The sequence below is a fragment of the Maylandia zebra genome, linkage group LG15 (assembly GCF_041146795.1).
Source record: "Maylandia zebra isolate NMK-2024a linkage group LG15, Mzebra_GT3a, whole genome shotgun sequence".
NCBI classification, from domain to species: domain Eukaryota; kingdom Metazoa; phylum Chordata; class Actinopteri; order Cichliformes; family Cichlidae; genus Maylandia; species Maylandia zebra.
The window spans coordinates 21,909,032-21,930,803 of NC_135181.1; the positions used below are offsets into that span (position 1 = coordinate 21,909,032).

At 42.9% G+C, this 21,772-nt stretch overlaps 1 protein-coding gene and 1 pseudogene across 1 annotated transcript; one reads left to right on the forward strand and one right to left on the reverse strand.

The window, feature by feature from the left end:
- The first annotated feature begins 6,662 nt into the window (after positions 1–6,662).
- LOC143412666 (uncharacterized) lies at positions 6,663–12,986 on the forward strand. Its single transcript, XM_076874107.1, has 2 exons — positions 6,663–7,050; positions 7,181–12,986. Exon 2 carries the CDS (start codon positions 8,240–8,242, stop codon positions 10,445–10,447), a length of 2,208 nt encoding a protein of 735 aa, XP_076730222.1. The 5' UTR covers positions 6,663–7,050; positions 7,181–8,239; the 3' UTR covers positions 10,448–12,986.
- A 6,106-nt stretch (positions 12,987–19,092) lies between these two features.
- LOC112436032 (calcineurin B homologous protein 1 pseudogene) lies at positions 19,093–20,244 on the reverse strand (annotated as a pseudogene).
- Between the last annotated feature and the right edge of the window lie 1,528 nt (positions 20,245–21,772).

Sequence of the window (21,772 nt, forward strand, 5' to 3'; positions counted from 1 at the left end):
TTGTCGTTTCACATACGCACAGTCACATATACGCTCTTCTTGCTGCCACATACCTTGCTGTTTCTCGTCCGTTAGAAATGAAATCACTGGAACTCAAGAATAAATTTTAACACCAGGCTGCGCAAAAGGTTAAAAGAGAAGAATCTTAATTTATTTATTTTCTTTTGATTTTTGTCCAATTTCAATATTATAGAAAAATGCCACAGGTGGATAAAAAGCCAATGCAGGAAAAAAGAGGATCATGAATTTACTTTCACAGTTTAATCTATAACCATTTACTTAAATTTAACTGGCTGTTGTTTTGTTTGTTTTGTTTTGTTTTTAAAAAAAACAATCTTTTTTTTTTATAAATAAGCAGTGTTAAAAAGTATAAATAAATCAATTTGATTGCAAAAAAGCAACACCATGGTAAAATGCATTACAAATATATTAACACTGAAACCAAAGGTCAGAGCTGAAAGCATGATTCAGATTCGATTTAAGCTAATTTTATTTTAATCTGCATTAATTGAAAATTACAAAAATGTCAAATGTCGTATTTACTTTTTTTTTTTTTATATTCTTTATTTCTACAATATTACCTCACAAAGATGATTACAGGCATTAATTAACACAGTTTACAAGAGAAAAACGAAACAAAACGAGAAGGAAGAAAGACAGTGAGAAAGAAAGAGAGAGAAAAAAAGGAAAAAAAATTATATATACGGTATATAAAATAAAAGGAGAAAGCTCTGTCGGGAGTAAGCAAATTAACTAAATTGGTGGTTTCAAGCTTTAAAGAGAAAATTCGGTTTATAGGTATTAACGTATTGGACCCACTTATCCCAACACAGATGGAACCAGGCCATCCTGTCATTAACATGAGCTGTTACTTCCTCCATCCTATATATCTCTAACGTAATTTCCCACCATAATGACAAAGTCGGTATGTCTTGCGAGGACCATTTCTTTGTTATATATTTCTTACTTGCAACCAATAAAGCTCTTAACAGACATATGTCATTTTTGGACCAGTTCTGCGGTATACAGCCAAAAAAAATTGTCTTCATATCCTGAGGGAATGTACAGTTAAAAATGCCTTGTAATATACCATGAATGTCTTTCCAGTAAGTCCGTAGCACAGGACAGTCCCACATAATATGGGTGTGATGGGCTCCTTGGTATCCACAGTTTCTCCAGCACACGGGAGGATTCCCATCATAGTGAGCCTTTTGACATGGAGTGATAAAGAACCTTATCAGAGTTTTCCATCCGAACTCCCTCCAGCTTTTGGAGGAAGTACTCCTCCATTGCCATTCCCACATCTGAGTCCATTCTTCCCTAGAAATACACATCCCTCCCTCCTTTTCCCATAACATCTTCACATAACTGTCATCGAAGACCCCTCCACAAATGTCGTATTTACAAGGGCTTAAATAGCAACAGCATTTTTTTTAACTGAGGGAGGAAAAACATTAAAAATATAATAATCACAAGGTCTAAAATCACCTTAAAAGTTGTAAATGCCAGCATTGAATGTAGATGTATGTATTGATGTATGTTTCTTTGGCATCAACAGCAATAAAGCAGAGGTACGAGATGCTTTACAAAATGTACAAAATAGTTTAAATAGCAACATTCAAATAACTTGTGTAACACTTTCTATCCTAACTCTTTCATACAACTTTATCACAAACAAAAAATAAACAAAACTTAGTCTACTTTATTTATTCAATAATGCTGCTATCAATAAAATGTGATTTGTGCTTTAAATATATCACCAGCCTTCCAACAGTCTAATTTGTGCTCCTTTAAAGATCATGTGTTTCTCTTTCATTGCAATCGACGTTACTCTGCTGGATCTCCTGTGTAATGTGTCTGAGCACATTGTGTTGGGTCCAACCAGCTTTCTGTTTGTTTCTTTGTCTCTATTGCTGTCAGTCACAACCAACGGTTCGAGTCACTCATTATTGTGTAATAACTGCATATTTAGCCTACAGGGACAATTATAGTTTTCTCTTCTGCTTCTGGAGGGGTGCTGATAATTGCTTGTACATCATGGGTGATTTTGTTTAAAGAATGTCTGTGTTCTAGGTGTGAGAGATACACATATTGACGGGGCCGGGTTATGTTAAAAAGTATAAATTGTTATACTTTGTTCATTGGTTCAAAGGTACCCCACACTTCTTTTTTGTTTGCTTGTTTGTTCTGGTGTATTTTTCATTTGAACTGTTATTCTGCCAGAGTACTCATATTTACAAGATGGCATTGAACGCCCCATTGGTGTGTCAGGAAAACTCTTTTGTACGTATGTTCCCTGAAGGGGATTGGAGTCGTTCTTTTTCCACCGCAGCAAAGGGCTAGGAGTTGGAGAGGAGCTGCTGTATGTTTTTGTTATGATCTGATTGTGAAATAAAGCATATGCAGTGAGAAAGCAACTCCAGGAGTCATCCCTGCCTTAAAGCTGCAACATAGGGCTGCCACAAACGATTATTTTGATAGTCGACTAGTCACCGATTATTTTTGCGATTAGTCGACTAATCAAATCCATTGGGCATAAAACGTACAGCTTATTGCACCAGCAGCATCTGCTCTTATATAACTATCATTAGCTTACAGCTTTAAGTGTTTAAGGTGCTAACTAAAAAGACAAGATGACAGTTTATTAAATTTTAATGAAATCTGCAGATTGTTTCGGTGAAGTTTAATAAACTCCTTGCTATCTAAAATATAACAGGACACCGGAGTAAATTCTCGAGCATCTCACACTTCTGATAATCAGCTGTCTGCTTGACGTTTATTCAGCTGTGTAAAAACTATACCTTTAATCTCAGCCAAACCGATTTACTCAGGAACAAATAAAATACTAAAAAAAAAGCCAAACAATAACATTTTTCAGTTATCTAAGTGACTTATATATCATGTTTAACCTGAGTAGCGAAAGACGGCGGTGGGTTTGTAAACGATTTGCCGGGAGTCTGCTGTTCTCACGGCTCTAGTGACCTTGCCCCCGGCTAGCTATCGAGCTAGTGGGTAACAGATGTCTCCGAAAACGTTGGCGCGCTTTTGAAAATATGTGGTGTCTTGATAAACTGAGCAGATATTTGAGGCTTACACAGCTACATTCTCGCCTGAAAATATGTTAAACATTTATTTTGTGACCCAGAAAGAATAATAAGAGTAATATTAAAACTAACTAGCTGCCGCCATTGTTGGAAACTGAGCAGGGCTGCGCTATGAATTCTGGGACACAGCTTCTTCTTCTTCGGGGTTTAAGGGCAGCTGGCATCCTTGTACATGCAGTGCTGCCATCTTCTGTTTCAGTCCGTTATTACACTCTTAAATCCTACTACTCATTCCTGCGTCTTTTGGGATCTTACAAAGCTTCAAACGACGGGTCGACTATTAAATTAGTCGTCGACGATTTTAATAGTCGACGTAATCGTGACTAGTCGACTAATCGTGGCAGCCCTAGTGTGTTCTCATATGTATCTGTCCGTGGTTAACTTTATTTATTAACAAGACATTATTCAGGTGAAATAATGACACTCAGACAAGTTCTGTTAAAATAGCAACGTGCACGGGTGAGCGGCTCTCAGGAGACACTCACACCGAGTGCAGGCGATAGCTCTTTATTTACAGAGTTAAAATGTCAGTGTGCACAAAAGTGAAAAAGCACAGCATATTTGTGAAATATATGAACACATCAATATGAGCTTATAGTAAACAGTAGTAAATAAACTTATATATGTTAAAAATCTCATGACAGTATCCATTAATCCATCAGTAATTGATTTTTTTTCTTCTCTTGTCATAATCTTTAAAAAAAAAATGCCAATACTTTTTGCTGCCATGTACACATTTAAAAAGTCTGCATTTTAAAAAGAGATGATAATGATAATAATAATAATAATAATAACAACAACAATAATAATCACATCTTCTTAAAGTTTTTTAAAGCTCTTCATGACATCTTTAAACTTTTATATTCACAACGAGGTAAATGTTGACCACTGACATCAACAGAAAGTTAGGCTAGTAATACTATGGCTGACACAAAGTTCATCCTTATTGATTACATTACTAAACATGGTGATATAGTAATGCCTTATTACTAAAGTGTTCTAAAGTTTTCCTTATATACTTGGCCATATTGATTAGTTTAGGACAATGTACTTCAAGTACAATGTAATTTAAATGTAACTTTTGCCAAGCAGAAACAGTGAATTGATTAATTTTTAACATGTCAGGTTGTCAATGGAAAATTGTATTTAGTAGTCAGTATAATCTTTTAGTGATATAAGTTTGCATATGGTAGAATACTGCATGTAGTTATTTGTATTAGGAAATATTCAACCATGTATACTTAGAGGCATATAATCAATTGTGTGTGATCTCTAGCAGGCTGCAGGCTTGGCGTGCACCCCAGGAATGCACCCCCACATCCTGGGAGCATGGGAGAGGTCGTACCTTGTTTTATTGTTTTATGGCAGGATTAACGTAGCTATGTCTGTTTTAGTTTAAGTGCTTCTTTACATATAGATGAACTGCTGGACTTCCTCACCATGTTATTTAGGGTGAGGGGGAGACTACCCTTTCCTGACCAAGGATGTACCTTTTGTGCTTTTATGACCCTTTGATCAGCAGGACACACGCACACACACACACACACACACACACACACACTGAAGTATAAATAAAGACCGGGGCAGTTTCTTAGTGCGAGTCTCTCAGTAGGGAGCTGCCCTTGCTAGCAAGAACTCTGTGTGTTTCTCTTCTCTGAGTCTTTACTGAAGAAGTGTTTTAGAACATTTTCCCTAACACAGGTTTTGCTGCTTTTCTTTCTCACTTTAAAGTAAATGTCACGGCTTTCATGGTTAAAAATGTCAAAATCAAAACAAATATAGTTTCATTAGTGCTAGAGAATCAGTTTTCTGATGTTTTTAAAATCAGATAAGTACTGAAAAATCACCCAGAAAAGTAGTACTGATTTAAAAACAGCTGTTTTAATGTGAACTTCGCTTTGAGTCTTTGTCGGGTCTGTTTCTGCAGTGCGGAGAAGCGGAGACGGGAGCTGGAGTGCCGCTACATCGAGGAGCTGGCGGAGCTGTTGTCATCCAACATGGGCGACATTGCCAGTCTCAGCGTTAAGCCCGAAAAGTGCCACATCCTCAAGAGCACTGTGGACCAAATCCAGCAGATCAAACGGCGTGAGCAGGGTGAGGAAACACGTTTTCTGTACGGTGTCTCCACAATTTCTGTCAAATATTATGCTCTTTAATTTTCTTTATAATTTTCTGCGTAACTATAATGTAAACCAAAAAAATCATAAAACATTTTATGTAAATGTTTAAACAAGGTTTGCAGGAGTAAACCAGGGTATGCAAAAAATAAACCTCCACATCTGTAAGATTTGTCACCTCAAGTTTTCAGTTAAAGCATACATTCTTATCCTATCTCGACAGATGTGGGGAGGAAAGCCTTGGCTGTCTTTGTGAGGCCACTCATTGACATCGGTGCATTCCTAAGACTTAAGTTTAACCATCACAAAATATCTGATAAACTTTCACCTTCTCCCTGACCTGAACCGGTTTTGTAACCTTAACTGTAAAACCAAGCTTTTACCCTCAAACAGGGATTTGAAAGCTTGTCAAAGGAGTTTAGAAAATGTAACCACTCTGGTGGTCTAAAGCTGAACTTTTTTTTTTTTTTTAACGTTTCCCTTTGTTTACAGAGCAGTGCAAAGGCCGAAACTCAAGATTTAGTATGGTATCCACTAGGGGTGGGGGAAAAAATCGATACTGTGTAGTATCGTGATATTTTGTTTGCTAATAATGTATCGATACAGGGACAGCAGAAATCGATATTTTGTTACAAAAAAAGTTTTGTGGACTGGAACTCTGACTTCAGAGCATGTTGATCCTTTTTCTGAGCAAGAATCCTGACACTGTCCAAATGTGTTTAACTTGTTTTTTGGCAGCAATAAACATGACAGTTTACTTATTTTAATTTAAGACATGTTTTATTTTAATTAAGTTTAAAACTTTTTTATTTAATGTAAAATTATATTTTGTTTTAATTTACTTTCAAATTCTTCAGTTGCTGAAGGGGCTGCATAGTTTTCATATTGCATAGTTCAGAATAGCTATAATTGTACCAGATGGTTGCATTCAGTTAAGTTGGACTAGACTGTAATACAAACCGTTCAGTATGTCAACAATAAAACTGAAATGAGAGAAAGACTGAGTGTGAGACTTTGATATTAGATAAAATGAATATTAATAACGTTTACCTTCATGTACAGAATCTGAATATCGCAAAATATTTTTAAATTTTGCAATAATATCGTATCGTGCGTTAAGTATCGTGATAATATCGTATCGTGGGATATATGGTGATTCCCACCTCTAGTATCCACCCAATGCTTGGCCTGAAGGACTGAACCCATAGTGTGGGCCACAGCAGCTCGTTGAGCAGCCGGATGAGATTGTGTCTTGAAATCAACTGACATGTTCAAGCGCTACTCTAAATAGAATTACAAAAAAAAAAATGATAACAATAATGAAACTTTAGTGCAGGAACCAGATGCTCATCATCTGTTCCACATCCACCTTTTCCTTTTTTTTTTCTGCCTGTCCCATTTGGTTCTTTAGCCATCAGAATTGTTGTCTGAAGACTGAAGAAAATATAATCTGATCAAACATTATTCAGCTTTAAATATTGTTCAGCTTTAAAGTTACTGTGCAACTGTGTAATAAAAATGTGCTCACGACTTTGGCCTTGAGAGCGATAAGAAGCGATCGCCTCACCCTGCAGGTGAAAGATATCTGCAAGCGAAGAGACTAGAACACCCAAGGCCGCTTTCCTTTTATGGAGTTGTTTTTCTGCTAATGCAGCACTTTCCTCACAACCCCCTCCTGTAAGTTTTAGAGAATATATACCCATCCTCACAGCAAATATTAGGAATCTCCTGATGTGAGCTGTGTTGAGAGGTTGTCTCTGTCTCAATAAAAGTTCACTGATTCCCCATCTGCAGCAGGTGTCCGGTTGTCTTCATTCTCCGCCAGCCTGGTTAAGTCAATTCCTCCTTAACATCTAAAAGAACCTATTTAATGAAGGATGACGGGTCCACTTTGTGTTTAATATTATTCTATTGCTGTTGTTGTTTTTTTTAAATCCTTCAATTGGCGTCACGGAACAGGATCCGCTCCAGGGCAACTGGAACGGATGGGAGGACATCAGCCGTGGTCTGAGTGAACGGAGTTTGGACAAAAGCTGTGTGCACACAAAAACAAGGTAAGCAGACCTTTTATTTCTGCTATATTGAACATTATAAAAATACTTAGTGTCCAAACTCCTAGTAATTCATAACCAAAATTGTCTGGCTTACTTAAGGCTTGTTGAGAATCAGACAAGTGAATAAGAGATAAGTGAATAAGAAATAAGTGAATAAGTGAATAAAGATAAGAGTGAACTGAGGTCTGACCACGGTTACAGCCGACGGGTTGCTCTCCGGTGTCGGATAAATACCTCAGTGCAGGTCTGGGACCTTGAAAGGGTTTATTAGTAACGCCTTTCTAAACAAATTAAAAGGTTAAAGGCCTTGAGAATATTTTTTAGTAATATTCTCTAAACTACAGAAGGGTTAGGAAGGCCCAGAGGACTTTATTAGAAAAGATCCTCTAAAACTTAAAAAGGAGAAGTACTGGTTGGAGTCCAAAGGAGGGGTCCCTTTGATCAATAGGAGAAAACGGATCTCTTCTTAAAACCCCGATGATTTTAGTGTTTTAAATGTTTTGATGTTCTGTTTGATATTGGACACACATAAATACACGCTGAATGCTTGCTGTGGAACACTGGGCAGGACAGTTTGGTTCTCCGTTGTTCACAGATTACACAATTAAAGGAACTAGGTTCCTCTTTTGGTTAAAATAATACACCACACATAGAATTTTTTTTTTTTTACACATTTATTACATACATAAGGAGGGTAATGAGTGACTGCAGGTAATGTATGAAGTGTGAATGAGACGTGTGAACAAGGTGACAACCAACTAGCACCCCTATCAGGAAGCTCTAGGCAAGGTTACCCGCCAGACTCCGGTTTGGTAGAAGCTTGGTAACACCTGAAGGGATATTTCAGTGCTGACTCACCTTTAAAGCAGCGCCCCAGCTGTTAGTGCCTAACAGAGGCAGAAACCCAGCTGGCCCAAATTCTCCTTTAAAATCAATAAAAGAACACTCCTCCATTGACAGTAAAATGGATGGAGAATTAGATCGAGAAACTAATGATGATGGTTGGGGTCCCGGTGTTATTCTTAGCACATTGGGAGAACAATTAACATGTGTTGAGACAGTCATCAACTCCACACACCAGCCCAAAGAAGCAAAAAAGCAGAAAGAGTCATTGAGGAAAACAGCTGAAAGGTTAATGAAAGAAAAGGGAAAGGACGAGGGGAGTAGTGGTAACTGGGGAATAATCTGGCAGAATAAGGCTATGCAGGCAAAAGAGAAAGAGGAAGAAGCCAACTCAGCAGCAGCAGGTGCAGGTGTGATGAGCGGGGTGAGACACAGAAAGGAAGCAGATAAGCACGCAGGCCGCAAAGCTAAATTTAATCACTGGGTGTGTTTATGGGAAACTGCAAAACCACACATGAAGAAAAATAGGTCTCAGCCACCTCCCTATTCTGCCTCAACTCCTCCCTCAGCAGGCATATATCCGGTACTTAATATCTCTGGTGGAATAATGACTATTGGAGAAGAACCGCCCGTAGCTCCAACTCCCATAGATACCAAGCATTTTTGCCCAGGAAGCTCCTCTCTGTCGGCGACACCCTCAGCTAGTAGTAGAGCCCCCTCTTCCATGTCCCATTGTTTTGGAACCGGATCTGAGGGCCTAACTGACCCATTTGCGAGCGCACCATTTGCGGTTCGAATGAACAGACAGGAACCCACTGAACAACAATTAACTGATCTAGAAGCAGCATTACGCAGCTGCTTAAATGAACATAGGTCAGTGGTCCAGGTGAATAATCGTGTTGCGTCAGCCCCTCTTTCCCGGTCCAACCCCTTTGCCAGCACTCCTGTCGCTGTTAAAGGAGATCTGACCGCTACTGCAAAAACTGAGCCTGGCACTTCACCAAATGTCACAGTTACCATGTCTTTGGTGGGCCGTCAGGATCCGGAAACACAGATGAGTTTAGCCCACGTTTTTGCTGACACTGCTACCCCACCAGGCGGGGGAAAAACTGAGGATACTGATGATGAACTCAGTGACCTTAACAATACACCCCCCTCTACCCCTCCCAGTTTAAGATATCAGACTAGATCTAAGGGCCCTGTGCCTCAGCCTCCAGGCATGTTTCCCCTGGTCCAGACTAAAGCGCAACGTAGACCAGTATATCAACCTTATTCATTCGGAGATGTCCAGGCCCTAGTGGACAAACTCCCTGACATAATGGAGGGAGGGAATGCCTGGTTGGCTGGTTTGGATAAATACACAGCTGGACAGGACCTTGCACTGGGAGATTTTAGAGCTATTATAACTAGGTGCACATCCCGATCTCAGGCAGCGGACCTGGAACAAAATGCGGGTACTACCACGCATGAGAACGAGGTGCCACTAATGCAGGCCTTGAGGTTTATTGGACCGGCCCTGCGCAAACAATTCCCACCCAAAAATCAAGGCACCTTACAGAAATTTAAATGGGAGGGAAAGCAAAATCCCACCCATTATCTAAATCAGGCTGTTGAAGACTGGGTGAACCATACAGGTCATCACCCCAGTAGGACTTGTTCACAGAGCATGTGGTTTAGAAGGGCGGTGCTGAGGGGCATTCCGGAGTCAGTAAGCCAGAAAATGGAGGATAATCCTGATTTGCAGGACTGTGACTTTGCAATCTGGAAGAAACATTTGATTTTTAATCTTAACAAAGTGCAGATTAAGTCTGATGATAAAGCGGAGAGCGTCGAAGATTTACAGTTGCAACTGTTGAAGGTTCAGCTGCAGAAAGCTAAAAACGACCTGGGTGGAAAAGGTGACAAGCCTAAAAAGCAGCTTGTGGCCGCTGCGGCTCCCCCTCCTGGTCCAGTTGCCCCTGATTTGTATCCGAACCCATGGCCAACTGATCCACAGCCCCCCCAGTATGGTGCTTATCACTCCCCGGCCCCTTATGGGCAGAGAGGTTCCCCATTTGGAGGAAACAGAGGTGGTTTCAGGGGAAGGGGTCAGATGGGAGGTGGTAGGGGAGGCCAGATGTATGTTTGTTTCCGGTGTGGACAACCTGGACACTGGGCTAAAGCGTGCCCTTTGAACCCGGCTGCTGGAAGAGGCAGGGGAGCCCGTGGTGGGCCCTATCAGCATCCTGGCCACAGAGGTGGACCTCGTGGTGCTTTAGTTGAAGTGCCCCCGGCCCCACAGATGCCTGTGATGGGGTGGGAGTACTACGAGGGTGGTCCCCAGCTATAGGACACCCCACAGACTGCCCAGGACGGTGAAGGGACAACGGCGGACCCTATGCTGTCCATAACTGTAGATAGAAGAAGAAGCAGCTTTTTAGTGGACACTGGAGCTACGTACTCCACCATTAAGGATGTTGCTCGTGAAAGACTTACTGACACAGTGATTACAGTGGTGGGCATATCTGGGGAACCTAAAACTCTGCCTTACACCGTGCCCCTCCCCACAACGGTTGGAGATCAGACTTTGTTACACAGCTATGTTTGTTCAAAACAGGCGCCTGTGAATTTACTGGGAAGAGACTTGTTGATTAAATTAGGAGCCACAATACTCTGCTCTTCACAAGGCCTAACTGTGACTCTCCCTACTGGGGTTGTGCTTCCCTGTTCTGATGGGCCAGAGGGAGGTGGTCAGTTTCTGCTGCAACCCTCCTCCTGTTTGGCGGACTCTGCTGACATCTACTGGGCATTATTGGAAGTTGAAACACCTGCTGAACCAGGAGTTTGTACTGCTTTTCAGCAATGGCGGCCGTGGCTCTCACTCCTACATCCTTATGTCCCTCCCCCTGACCCACCTCATGTTACACTGTTTTATGACAGGCATGACACCACCTGGTACCAGCACATGTTCCAAGAGCAGTGTGAGGGGCGGGCTTGGTCTTTAAACATGTCGTGCATTTTTGCGGCACCGGAGGGAGTGGCAGCAGCGGTTACTCTTACAACAGATCAATTACAGTGGTACATGATGTCTGATGAGGCAGCTCCCCATGTGTCACTGGCCTTACATCCTGGACACCAGGCTAAGGAGCTGGGTGGAATGGTTAAACGTTCCCTTGCGGCCACTGACTGGACACCTACAAAACTCCCACAGGTTTTGTTTTCTCCATCTACCAAGACATACCAAATTTTAAATGATTGCTTTAATTCCTCAACACTGCAACATGGAGTGGTCAGCGGGTCACATGGAAGAGAACACACAGACCACTGTGATGCTGCGCCTTTACTCGACTCTCTTCCAGATTGTTTGTGGTCCCTTGGACCCACAGATGTAGGTTTAGTTGATGTGGAGCCAGTCTCTTTTCAACTGTCATCTGCTACCCCTTTGTGGCAGCCTCAGTACCCACACAGACCGGAGGCTGAGGCTGGGATTGCAGAAACAATTTCTGGTTTGGTCACTGCCGGTGTCTTGGAGCCCTCCTGCTCTAAGTGGAACACGCCCATCCTACCCGTTGAGAAAAAAGGCACGGGGAAGTTCAGAATGGCACATGATTTGAGAAGGATTAATGCCTTACTTGGCACTCCTACTTTGCCTGTGCCTAATCCTTATGTTGCCTTGTCCAACCTCCCACCATCTCATGCCTGGTTCACCTGCATTGACTTGGCTAATGCCTTTTTCTGCCTCCCACTTCGTGAGTCACTGCGTGACATTTTCTCATTTACATTTAGAGGCCGACAATGGCGTTACACTCGCTTACCACAGGGATTTGCCCTCTCCCCAGGACTGTTTAATCAGTGTTTGAAAGAACTTTTACAAACCAGCCCACTACCATCTGACTGTATGTTAATACAATATGTGGATGACCTTTTGCTGTCTGCCCCCACGGCTGACATCTGTTTGGAGGCCACCAGAGTGGTACTTCAACACCTGGCCAACACAGGTTTTAAAGTGAGCAAAACCAAACTACAGATTGCAAGAAAACAGGTTTCTTTTCTAGGCCGCATGGTCTCACAGTCCGGTATTTCCTTGTCCCCAGAACACAGGAACTCCATTTTGCACCATCCAAAACCTCTAACTGTAAAAGACATGTTGTCATTTTTGGGCCTGACTGGTTACAGCAGGACCTATGTCCCAGACTATGTTGGCCTTACTTCCCCTTTGCGCGCTTTGGTAAATGAACAAGGCATGAGAAACCTCTCTGCTCCCCTCTCATGGACTACAGAAACAGAACAGGCGTTTATAAAGTTAAAACAACAGCTTTCTGTCGCCTCTGACCTTGCTGTGCCAGATTATGCTTTGCCTTTTCATCTTGATGTTTCTGGAACTGGAACCCATATCAATGGTATCCTGTTCCAGAAAAAAGGGGGAGAGAGAAAAGTGTTGACATATGTAAGCGTAATGCTTGACAACACTGAAAAACGCCACCCACCGTGCACACAACACGTTTCTGGACTTGCAAAAATCATTCAGAAAACAGCACACATAGTGATGAACCACCCACTAAAAATTTTGACATCACACAGTGTGGTGGCCTACGTCTCCTCACAGGCCTTCACACTCACTTCACTCAGGCAGAGACGCCTCAGTACCATTTTGGAAGCACCACACATCACCTACTCACATGAAGGCATAAACATGGCTGATCACATGGGATCAGGAGAACCACATATGTGTGAAGAGGTTGTGCAGGTACAGGAGAAAATCAGGCCAGATTTGCAGGCAGAACCTCTAATGGATGCAGAAAAAGATTGGTTCACAGATGGATGTTGTTTCAGAACTGAAAGTGGAATGTTGAAGGCTGCATGGGCAATAGTGGAACAGACAGACATGAGATGGAGAACAGTGAAAGCAGAGCAGTTGACAGGACAACAGTCTGCACAGAGAGCTGAACTGAGAGCGGTGATTGAAGCCTTAAGGATGGGAAAGGGACAGAAAGTGAATATATACAGTGATTCAGCTTATGCTGTGGGAGCAGTGCATGTGGAGCTCAAGCAGTGGCTAAGAGCTGGTTTTTTGACAGCCAGCGGAAAGCCTATTAAACATGAGATGGAAATGAGGGAATTAGCGGAAGCACTGTTGTTACCTGTTAAGGTGGCAGTGGTAAAATGCAAAGGACACAGTGCCGGATTGGATTTAGTGGCATTAGGTAACAAACAGGCCGACTTAGTAGCTAAGCAGACAGCTGGTTACTTACCCTCCCTGATTATGGTAATGGACCCAGAAGCCACACCCCCTCCAGAAAGACCACCCATACAACTAGGCCTAGCCACAATCAGAGAGTTACAGGACAAAGCCAGCCCCCAGGAAAAATCATTATGGGTAACAAGAGGGGCCACAAACACAGATGTCTGGCGTAGCCCAGATGGAAGGCCCATTCTACCGCCAGGGGTCAGACAGACAGCAATGGAAGAGGCACATGGAGTGGGGCATGTGGGACCTGCACAAATGATGAGGAACTTAGCCGTCTGGTGGCACCCTTATCTAAAAGACATGACAAAATACATGGTTAAAACCTGTAAGGAGTGCAACCAATTTGGAATCAAGCCCGCCTTCAAGCCAATAGCAGGGTACTTCCCCATCCCACTTTGCCCAGGGAAAGAAATAATCATTGATTACACAGACATGGTGGACAGAGTGGGTGGTTACAGGTACCTGCTGGTGGCTGTGGATGCATTTTCAGGTTGGCCAGAAGCCTGGCCGACAGCAAGTGAAAACAGTAGAACTGTGGTGAAGTGTCTGATTAATCATTATATACCACAGCATGGGTTTCCCGAGGTCATAAGGTCGGACAATGGTTCACATTTCAGGAACCACGATCTGCAGAGGGTTGAAGCCGCATTAGGTTTGAAACATAAGTTTGGCTCAGTTTACCACCCCCAGTCCCAGGGGAAAGTGGAAAGGATGAATCAAACTCTAAAAACTAAATTGGCTAAAATCTGTGCACAGACCAAATTAGATTGGGTTAAGGCATTGCCTCTTGCATTAATGTCCATAAGATGCTCAGTAAATCAAACCTCTGGTTACACTCCATTTGAGTTGGAGCATGGCAGGCCTTTTCCTGGCCCCTCCTCTCGCCTGTTAATGTCGGATAAAGCTGATTCAGACCTCGATCCGAGGACATATTATAACATGCTCCGCAGTTTTGTTGCCCAGTATTCCTCACAGGTCGCTGAAAGAAACCAGCAAGAGCTGAAAGAGGCGGCTACACCTGGAATGGACTACGTCCTCCTGAAAGTCACAAAGAGAAAGTGGGCTGAGCCTCGCTGGACAGGCCCTTACCGCATAACAGAGCGGACCTCCCACGCTGTCAGGCTCGAAGGGAAAGGTGACACCTGGTTTCATTACACACAGTGCGCTGCTGCCACCGAACCAGGAAGAACCTTGAGAGAGGTGCAGAAGGACCTGTCAGAAGGAGCTGCAACAGCATCACCAACCACTTGAGGGAGCCAAAGCTCAACCTACAAGCCGGCTGGTTACAAAAGGGGGTGTTCTTCATACTGAACTACACATTTTTTTATTTTTAACATCTTTTATGACTTTGCTTTTATATTGGCTTGAGTTTTTAAGATTTACATTTTACATTGCAATAGTTTTAACCGCTGAAAGCTCATTTAAAGTTGTGTCACTGATACTTTTTGTTGCTCTTTAACTCCTAGAACACGCCCTTGGCGAGGTGGGGGGAACTGGACCACCTTTCTGTGCCCCATCATCCTCTATTAGACGACATCCAAGCTAAGTAAACATGTCTTGGCCCTTTCCCCCTGAAATGACAGGCAGGCAAAGATGTTGCGTCTTTGTTTGCTTCCTGGCCCTGGGTCTCATTCCCATTGGCATAATCCTGATCTGTGAAGGGCCCCCGACACTTCTGACACCTTCAAGTTCAAAAGCTTCGCCCCCTTCTGACAGTCCCAATCTGACAAATGTAGCCCCTAGGATCTTGCCCACCACTTCCTCTCGAGTTCTGCCCACGCCCGATCCATTTAGAAAGAAACGACACACGGTTACCTCCTGCACCCCAAGTACGACTAGAATGATTACTCTCTGTGTCCCCAACAATAAAAGTTGGGTAGTCGAAATAGATTTCGCTAGCTTCCCAGTCACTCCCGTCACCAAAGACCAAGGGGGGGATCTCTTTAACCTTGCAGTACATCTCTCCTCCTCAGTGTGGTATATAACCCTGGGAGGTTGGCATCAGTGGAAGTGGTCCAGTTTAGTGTCAGAAACGGACCTCGATTGGTCCAAGCACTCTAGGGGTCAGGCTTTGCACTGGAGAAACCAAAATATGCTCAGAATAGCAAAAAAACCGGATCTTTCAGGCTTAATTTTTACCCTAAAGGATCTGGCCTTGACCTCCTGTCAACAATTTATACTTGCCCCTTGGACTGATCGCACCGCCCTGTATTGGCAAATGGAAATATGCCCTAGCGTTGGTGCAGCTCCAAGCTCTGTAGTTAAAGATGATAACCCCACCTTTAATGGCCCTCCGGTGACATATACAAACGGGGGGAGAAACGGCCGAATACGCATTGTAGACACAAATAAAATGTCTAAAGATGACCTCTTCCAAATCCTAACCGGTATTTCTGGAGCAACAAACAACTGGTTACTACTAGCTGAACAAGCTGCTGACAAGACGGCTTCCGACTGCATAGTATGTATGGGAGCACGCCCCACTTTAAGAGTTGTACCGGCGCCCGTCAATAGTGCATGCCTCCTGCACCTTATGAACAATACAAAACGAGGTCATTGCTCATATCTGGAAAACCACTTTCCTAAAACTCAACGCTCGGTCTCTAATAAACCACCTTTCTTTTCTTCAGATGTAGCTGTGAACAATTTCACTTGTATTAACCTGACTGGCAATGCAGTAAAACTAGGTAGCTTGAACTCTTCTTGGTGCACTGAGATGACGGTTATGAAACCAAACTTCCGACCTACGGCTAGGGCTGATTTGTGGTGGTGGTGTGGCAATAACAAGTTATATGATGGTTTCCCTCGGGATGCGTCAGGTCTTTGCGCTCTCATAACTCTTATTTTACCTGTTTTAGTCACTCCAGTAGATCTCTCTATAAAAGTACACGAAGTTGGCCACCCATCCTCCTCTGAACGCCGCTCTAAACGTTCTCTAATCCCAGGTTCAGCTCATAATCCAACCTATATTGATGCTGTAGGTATACCCCGTGGGGTCCCCGATGAATATAAACTGCGAGACCAGGTTAAAGCAGGATGGGCCTCGATACTTTGGATGGTTGAAATAAATGCGAATGTAGACAGAATTAACTACATTCACTTTAATGTGCAACTGTTGGCTAATTACACTCGAGATGGTTTTGAAGCTGTGCATGCACAGTTATCTGCCACTTCCCTAATGGCTTTCCAAAACAGGGTCGCAACGGATTTTCTCCTCGCAGAAAAAGGCGGAGTCTGCAGCCTTTTTGGTCAGGAGTGCTGTACCTATATCCCCAATAACACAGCTCCTGATGGTTCCCTCACTAAAGCTATTACTGGTCTCACAGCTCTTACTGTTAAAATGAAGGAACACTCGGGCGTTGATACTGCCATGTGGGACTCTTGGCTTAACATGTTTGGCAAATATAAGGCCCTTGTAGCTTCCATCCTAGTTTCCATCTCAGTTTTTGTTGCTATCCTAGTCACCTGCGGTTGCTGTTGTATTCCATGCATTCGATCCCTCTTCCAGAGACTGATTGTTACAGCTCTCACTCCTGAGGATAAGGATCTCGCCCGGCAGATGCCTTTATTGGCTAGTCAACTTCCCACCTCCTCGCCAACGGATGATGAAAACTCTGATCGTGAGGGTGACGAACATTATCGTCTTTCTCTTGTTTAAATGCTTCTAGAATGGTTGTTTCTCTGTGGTGTTTTGTATTATGCTTGTTATTAATTGTTTCCCTCACCCACTTCCTCTTGAAGGATATATCTGGTTGAACTGTGTCTGGTCGGGTTGTGAGGGTTAAGCGATGTTCTCAGGGTCTCCGGACTTAAGCCTGAGCGAATGTGTACTCCCACCACTGGATATGAATTGTTTTATTCCACACCCCTTCCTCACGTTTTACCATATTCACTTTTGAATGTCCGTAGCAGTTACCGTTATGAGTTTATTTTACGGTTGATTTATTCTTTCACATTTTCACGTTTATATCTCTCATTATTATAGTATACTCTGTACTCTCCACATTTTTATCATTACTTATGTTTTTTGGTTGCTGGGTTACAGGAACTGTTAATTTTGTGTCACTACCCTGGTTGCACTAACTCGTTGTATCCGTGTGTGCAGGACAGCTGTTACTGCTTTCGTCGGGAACCGAGACTGCTTGCAGCCGACCCCTGGGCAGGGTGGTGCCTGGACTCTTTTCTCCTCATCTGCAATGACAGATAAAGACAAATGATAAGACCCGAGGAGTTTTTCGAGCCAGGCTTCGACACGTCTCTGTGTTCCTTTGAATGTTACTTATTTTTGTGTGTTGACCCATTTAAGATGGGTCAAAAGGGGGATTTGAAGAAAATATAATCTGATCAAACATTATTCAGCTTTAAATATTGTTCAGCTTTAAAGTTACTGTGCAACTGTGTAATAAAAATGTGCTCACGACTTTGGCCTTGAGAGCGATAAGAAGCGATCGCCTCACCCTGCAGGTGAAAGATATCTGCAAGCGAAGAGACTAGAACACCCAAGGCCGCTTTCCTTTTATGGAGTTGTTTTTCTGCTAATGCAGCACTTTCCTCACAACCCCCTCCTGTAAGTTTTAGAGAATATATACCCATCCTCACAGCAAATATTAGGAATCTCCTGATGTGAGCTGTGTTGAGAGGTTGTCTCTGTCTCAATAAAAGTTCACTGATTCCCCATCTGCAGCAGGTGTCCGGTTGTCTTCATTCTCCGCCAGCCTGGTTAAGTCAATTCCTCCTTAACATCTAAAAGAACCTATTTAATGAAGGATGACGGGTCCACTTTGTGTTTAATATTATTCTATTGCTGTTGTTGTTTTTTTTAAATCCTTCAAGACCAACAAGGATACCCAATGGATTTACTTTGCCAAATGGATCATCGTGGCATTGCCGTATTGGTCCATTTGGTCGATCTTTGTTTTTATTATTTATTATATTTTATTTTCAGATGTTACAGACGGGACAGACATGAGTGAGGGATAGGAAAGGGAGAAAGAAAGAGGAAGGAAAGGAAAAACAGAAGGGGAGAGGGACAGTGAGAAAGGGGGGGAGAAAAAAAATAAAAATCTCCTGGATCACCTGTTGAGAGAAGAACACGAGGTTGTTTTTGTCTTTATCAAGATTCCCGCTTTTTCCATGTCTGCTATTACTGGACGGATTCCAGCTTTTGCTTCAGCAGACAGTGGGTATTGAGGTTTCATTGGCCTGTGGTTTGAGATGGTTTTAACTTTAATTGCATCAGCATTTTTTATTAGGCCCACGTCGGTCGGGCCTGTTGACCACAAAGTTTTTGGTAGGCTGGATATGTCTGGTCAGGACGTATTTACCATATTTTGTCAGTAACTATCTTCTGTGAGACAGTAGTGTGCTGTAGGCATGTCTAAATGTGTGCTTGGGGTCGTGATGAGGGTCCACCCGAGTGTGTACCTCATACACCCTGTTCTACGGCTTTGGAGCCAACCTTCATGGGTATCTTCAGTTTTCTCTTAATGGTCATTTTGTACCCTGCTGAGAATCGTGCCTAAATCCTTCCACTCGGCGGAAAGGTTTTTTTCTATGAGGGGGAACAGGCCATAAGGGCCAGGTGGGTCTGGAACTCCTCCCATGTCCCTGTTGTAAGGATCTGTCCCTATTTCTTCTTGCTCTTTGTGTGTGGGGACGTCGCGAGACATTTAATTCAATTGGTGTCTGGCTGAGGCGTATGGGCCTTGTGGTGGTAGGAACGGATTCGTTGGGGGTTTTTTTGTGGTTGTGGGTGCCTCTGAGGCTGAGGGTTCTGGCTGATATGGTGGTGGTTGTGAACAGGCCACCTGTGGAACTGGTGGTTTATTACTGGCCTGAGATGTGAGTTGCTGTCTAGACTGTTTCTGCTTTCTATTTTCAGCACGCCTTTGTTCTTCCTGTTTCCATGGCTGAAAAAAGTTCATGTACTCAGTCATGAGTTTTGTTTTTGTCTTGCCTGGCTTATGTTTATCGACCTCTTCCTTTAAACATTTTTCTAAATGTTTTATTGGTTCTGAACTACATTTGCCTTTTCCAAGACCATGATAAACTCATTGAAGGAAATGTAGCCATCTCCGTTTGTGTCAGCCTCCTGGATGGTCCTATCAGCAATGCTGCCGAGTTCTTCATCTGAAACGTTGACTCCAACAATCATCCGCAAGACCTGCAGGAGCTCATCTCGGGAGATCTTGCCATCTCTGTCCAGGTCATATAGACGGAAAGCAAAAAGCAGCTTGTTTGTTCTGCTGTTCAGGGGCTCTGTAGCTGAGGGGTTCTTGTTCTTCTCGTTGTCTTGGTCGATTGGTCTGAAGTGAGCCAGGGTCCGCATGAAGCCCCGGAAATTTACCTGGTCCTCTCAAAGGGAAAGAATGCGTTGATGATTATATCTCCCAGAGGGTTGATGGCCAACTCGGGGATTCTCTGGAAATCTTCTCGACTGAGGGTGCCGTTTTCCCCTTTATCCAGGCTGGTGAAACGTCTGTACAGGCGAGTGATCTTCCTGTGGGAAAAGCCAGTTTCCTTCTTAATTTCTTCAATTTCCTCTTCTCTGAGTAATCTGGACGCTCTGGATCCCATGGTGAGATGTTAACGGAGGTTTAAAATCGAGATGATTCGCTAAGGCGTCTTGCGCAAGCTCTCCAAGAGTCTCTATTAAAACACCTTAACCACACAGTTAGGTTTCAGCCCTCGCTGACTCAGAACAAAGTAAGACAATCAGAGCTCGATTGGTTTTTACTTGTGCAGGGGAAGCCTGGTCGGATTCTCAGAGTTGCAAGCTCTACACCCAAACTCAGACAACTCCAACTCCAGCCTTTTATTGAATGAAAACAGTTACACAACCGCCCATTGTAAACCCCATATGTTGTGTGGTAAAAGCTAAGGCACTGTGTGTGTGTGTGTGTGTGAGTGAGAGAGAGTGTATGTGTGTCTGTATACGTGACTTCCTGCTTACAAACGTTTTAACCGCATCTCTAGTCATAAAAGGGTCATCTCCCCTCAACCTCGTATATGGCTTAACCTCTTTAACAGTCCACCATTTACATGGTGAGCCCATAAAGGGCAGGAAGTGAACACTCCTTACCAAATAAGGAAACCAGAATCTTACATAGATTGTGCCTGCAGTTGAAAACTATAGCTAGTAACATCCCCAACATCCTACATGTGGGGGAGGAACAGAAAATATCTGAACATACAGTTCAAGACAAGGTCCAAGCACAATAATGACAACTTTTAACAAAATCACTCCAACACACACTCCCCTAGCCTGGCACATTGGTTTTCTCCAGGAGCTCATAAGCAGGTGATTGAGCTGCTTTTACTCTTTACAAAGTGAGTACTGTTAACACTTCTCTTTTTACATATACAACTAATTTAGGTTACAGACAAATGATTAAATGTGAACAGCTCTAACACGGGTTCTTTTCCTGACACAGGTAGGATGGCCAGTCCCCCTGTCTCTTCACCTTTAACGAGTCACTTAAATAACAACCCAAAAAGCCTAATAAAGAATCACAATCAACCAGTGTGTGTTTTTCTTCATTACGGTTTTTAAATACAAATCAGTCAGTCAATTAATAAAAATACAAGTAAGGGTAATGGAACCCCTGGTCTCCATTACACACATAAATACCATAAAGACACTAAGTCGTAGAGCTCTGAACTCCTTGCTTCTATGATATTTACACTTCTTCTTGGCCTTCTCCTTCACTCTGAGTCACTCCAGGATAAACGCATCAGCTCAGACATACAATAATTAAAATATGTGTAGGTGACCGTTTGGCAGAAGACGATGTTGAGGCGGTACTGCAGTGACACGTCCGTGGCTATCGTCGGGGCGGTGTCCTGCATCAGCAGGAAGTCCATAGACTTCTTGGCTTTGTTGCTCATCATGGCGCTGTAGTCCGTGGGCGTGGCCTGCAAAAAGTGTAAATAAACCATCAGAGACCAAACACAAATATGCCTTCCAACCACTAGTTTAGACAACATCTTGCAAAGAGTGTGTATTTCAGAGTGCAGTTGTTTTTAAATTTGACAGAAACAGAAATAAAGACGGAAGAGAAGGACAACAGGGAAAGCAGAAGCACCGACACACTGAAATCTTTTAGGGTCAAGCTCCAGAACTAGCCACAAATCCTGCTGGAAAGAACCTAAAAATACTTAAAAATACTTGCAGAGATCTAATGGAGCCGTTTGACTCAAAAGCCTGGTGTCAGGCATGTTCTTTAATAAATAAGAAACGAGCTGATATGTTACAGACCCCAGTCTTTACGTAAAGAAAAAGCTGACATTTAGAGCAGTCTCGCAGCAGATTTTAAAACAGTGACACTGATTTGTGGGGTTTTTGGGCACAAATTTGAACCTTTTTGTTTTATCCATGTCCTTGAACTCAGCTCGTGACTTGGGCGCTTTCATATGTACCGATTCATT

Excerpts from the sequence above, each read along its gene's own strand:
- LOC143412666 (XM_076874107.1), top strand. The coding sequence starts at position 8,240 with ATGGATGGAGAATTAGATCGAGAAACTAATGATGATGGTTGGGGTCCC.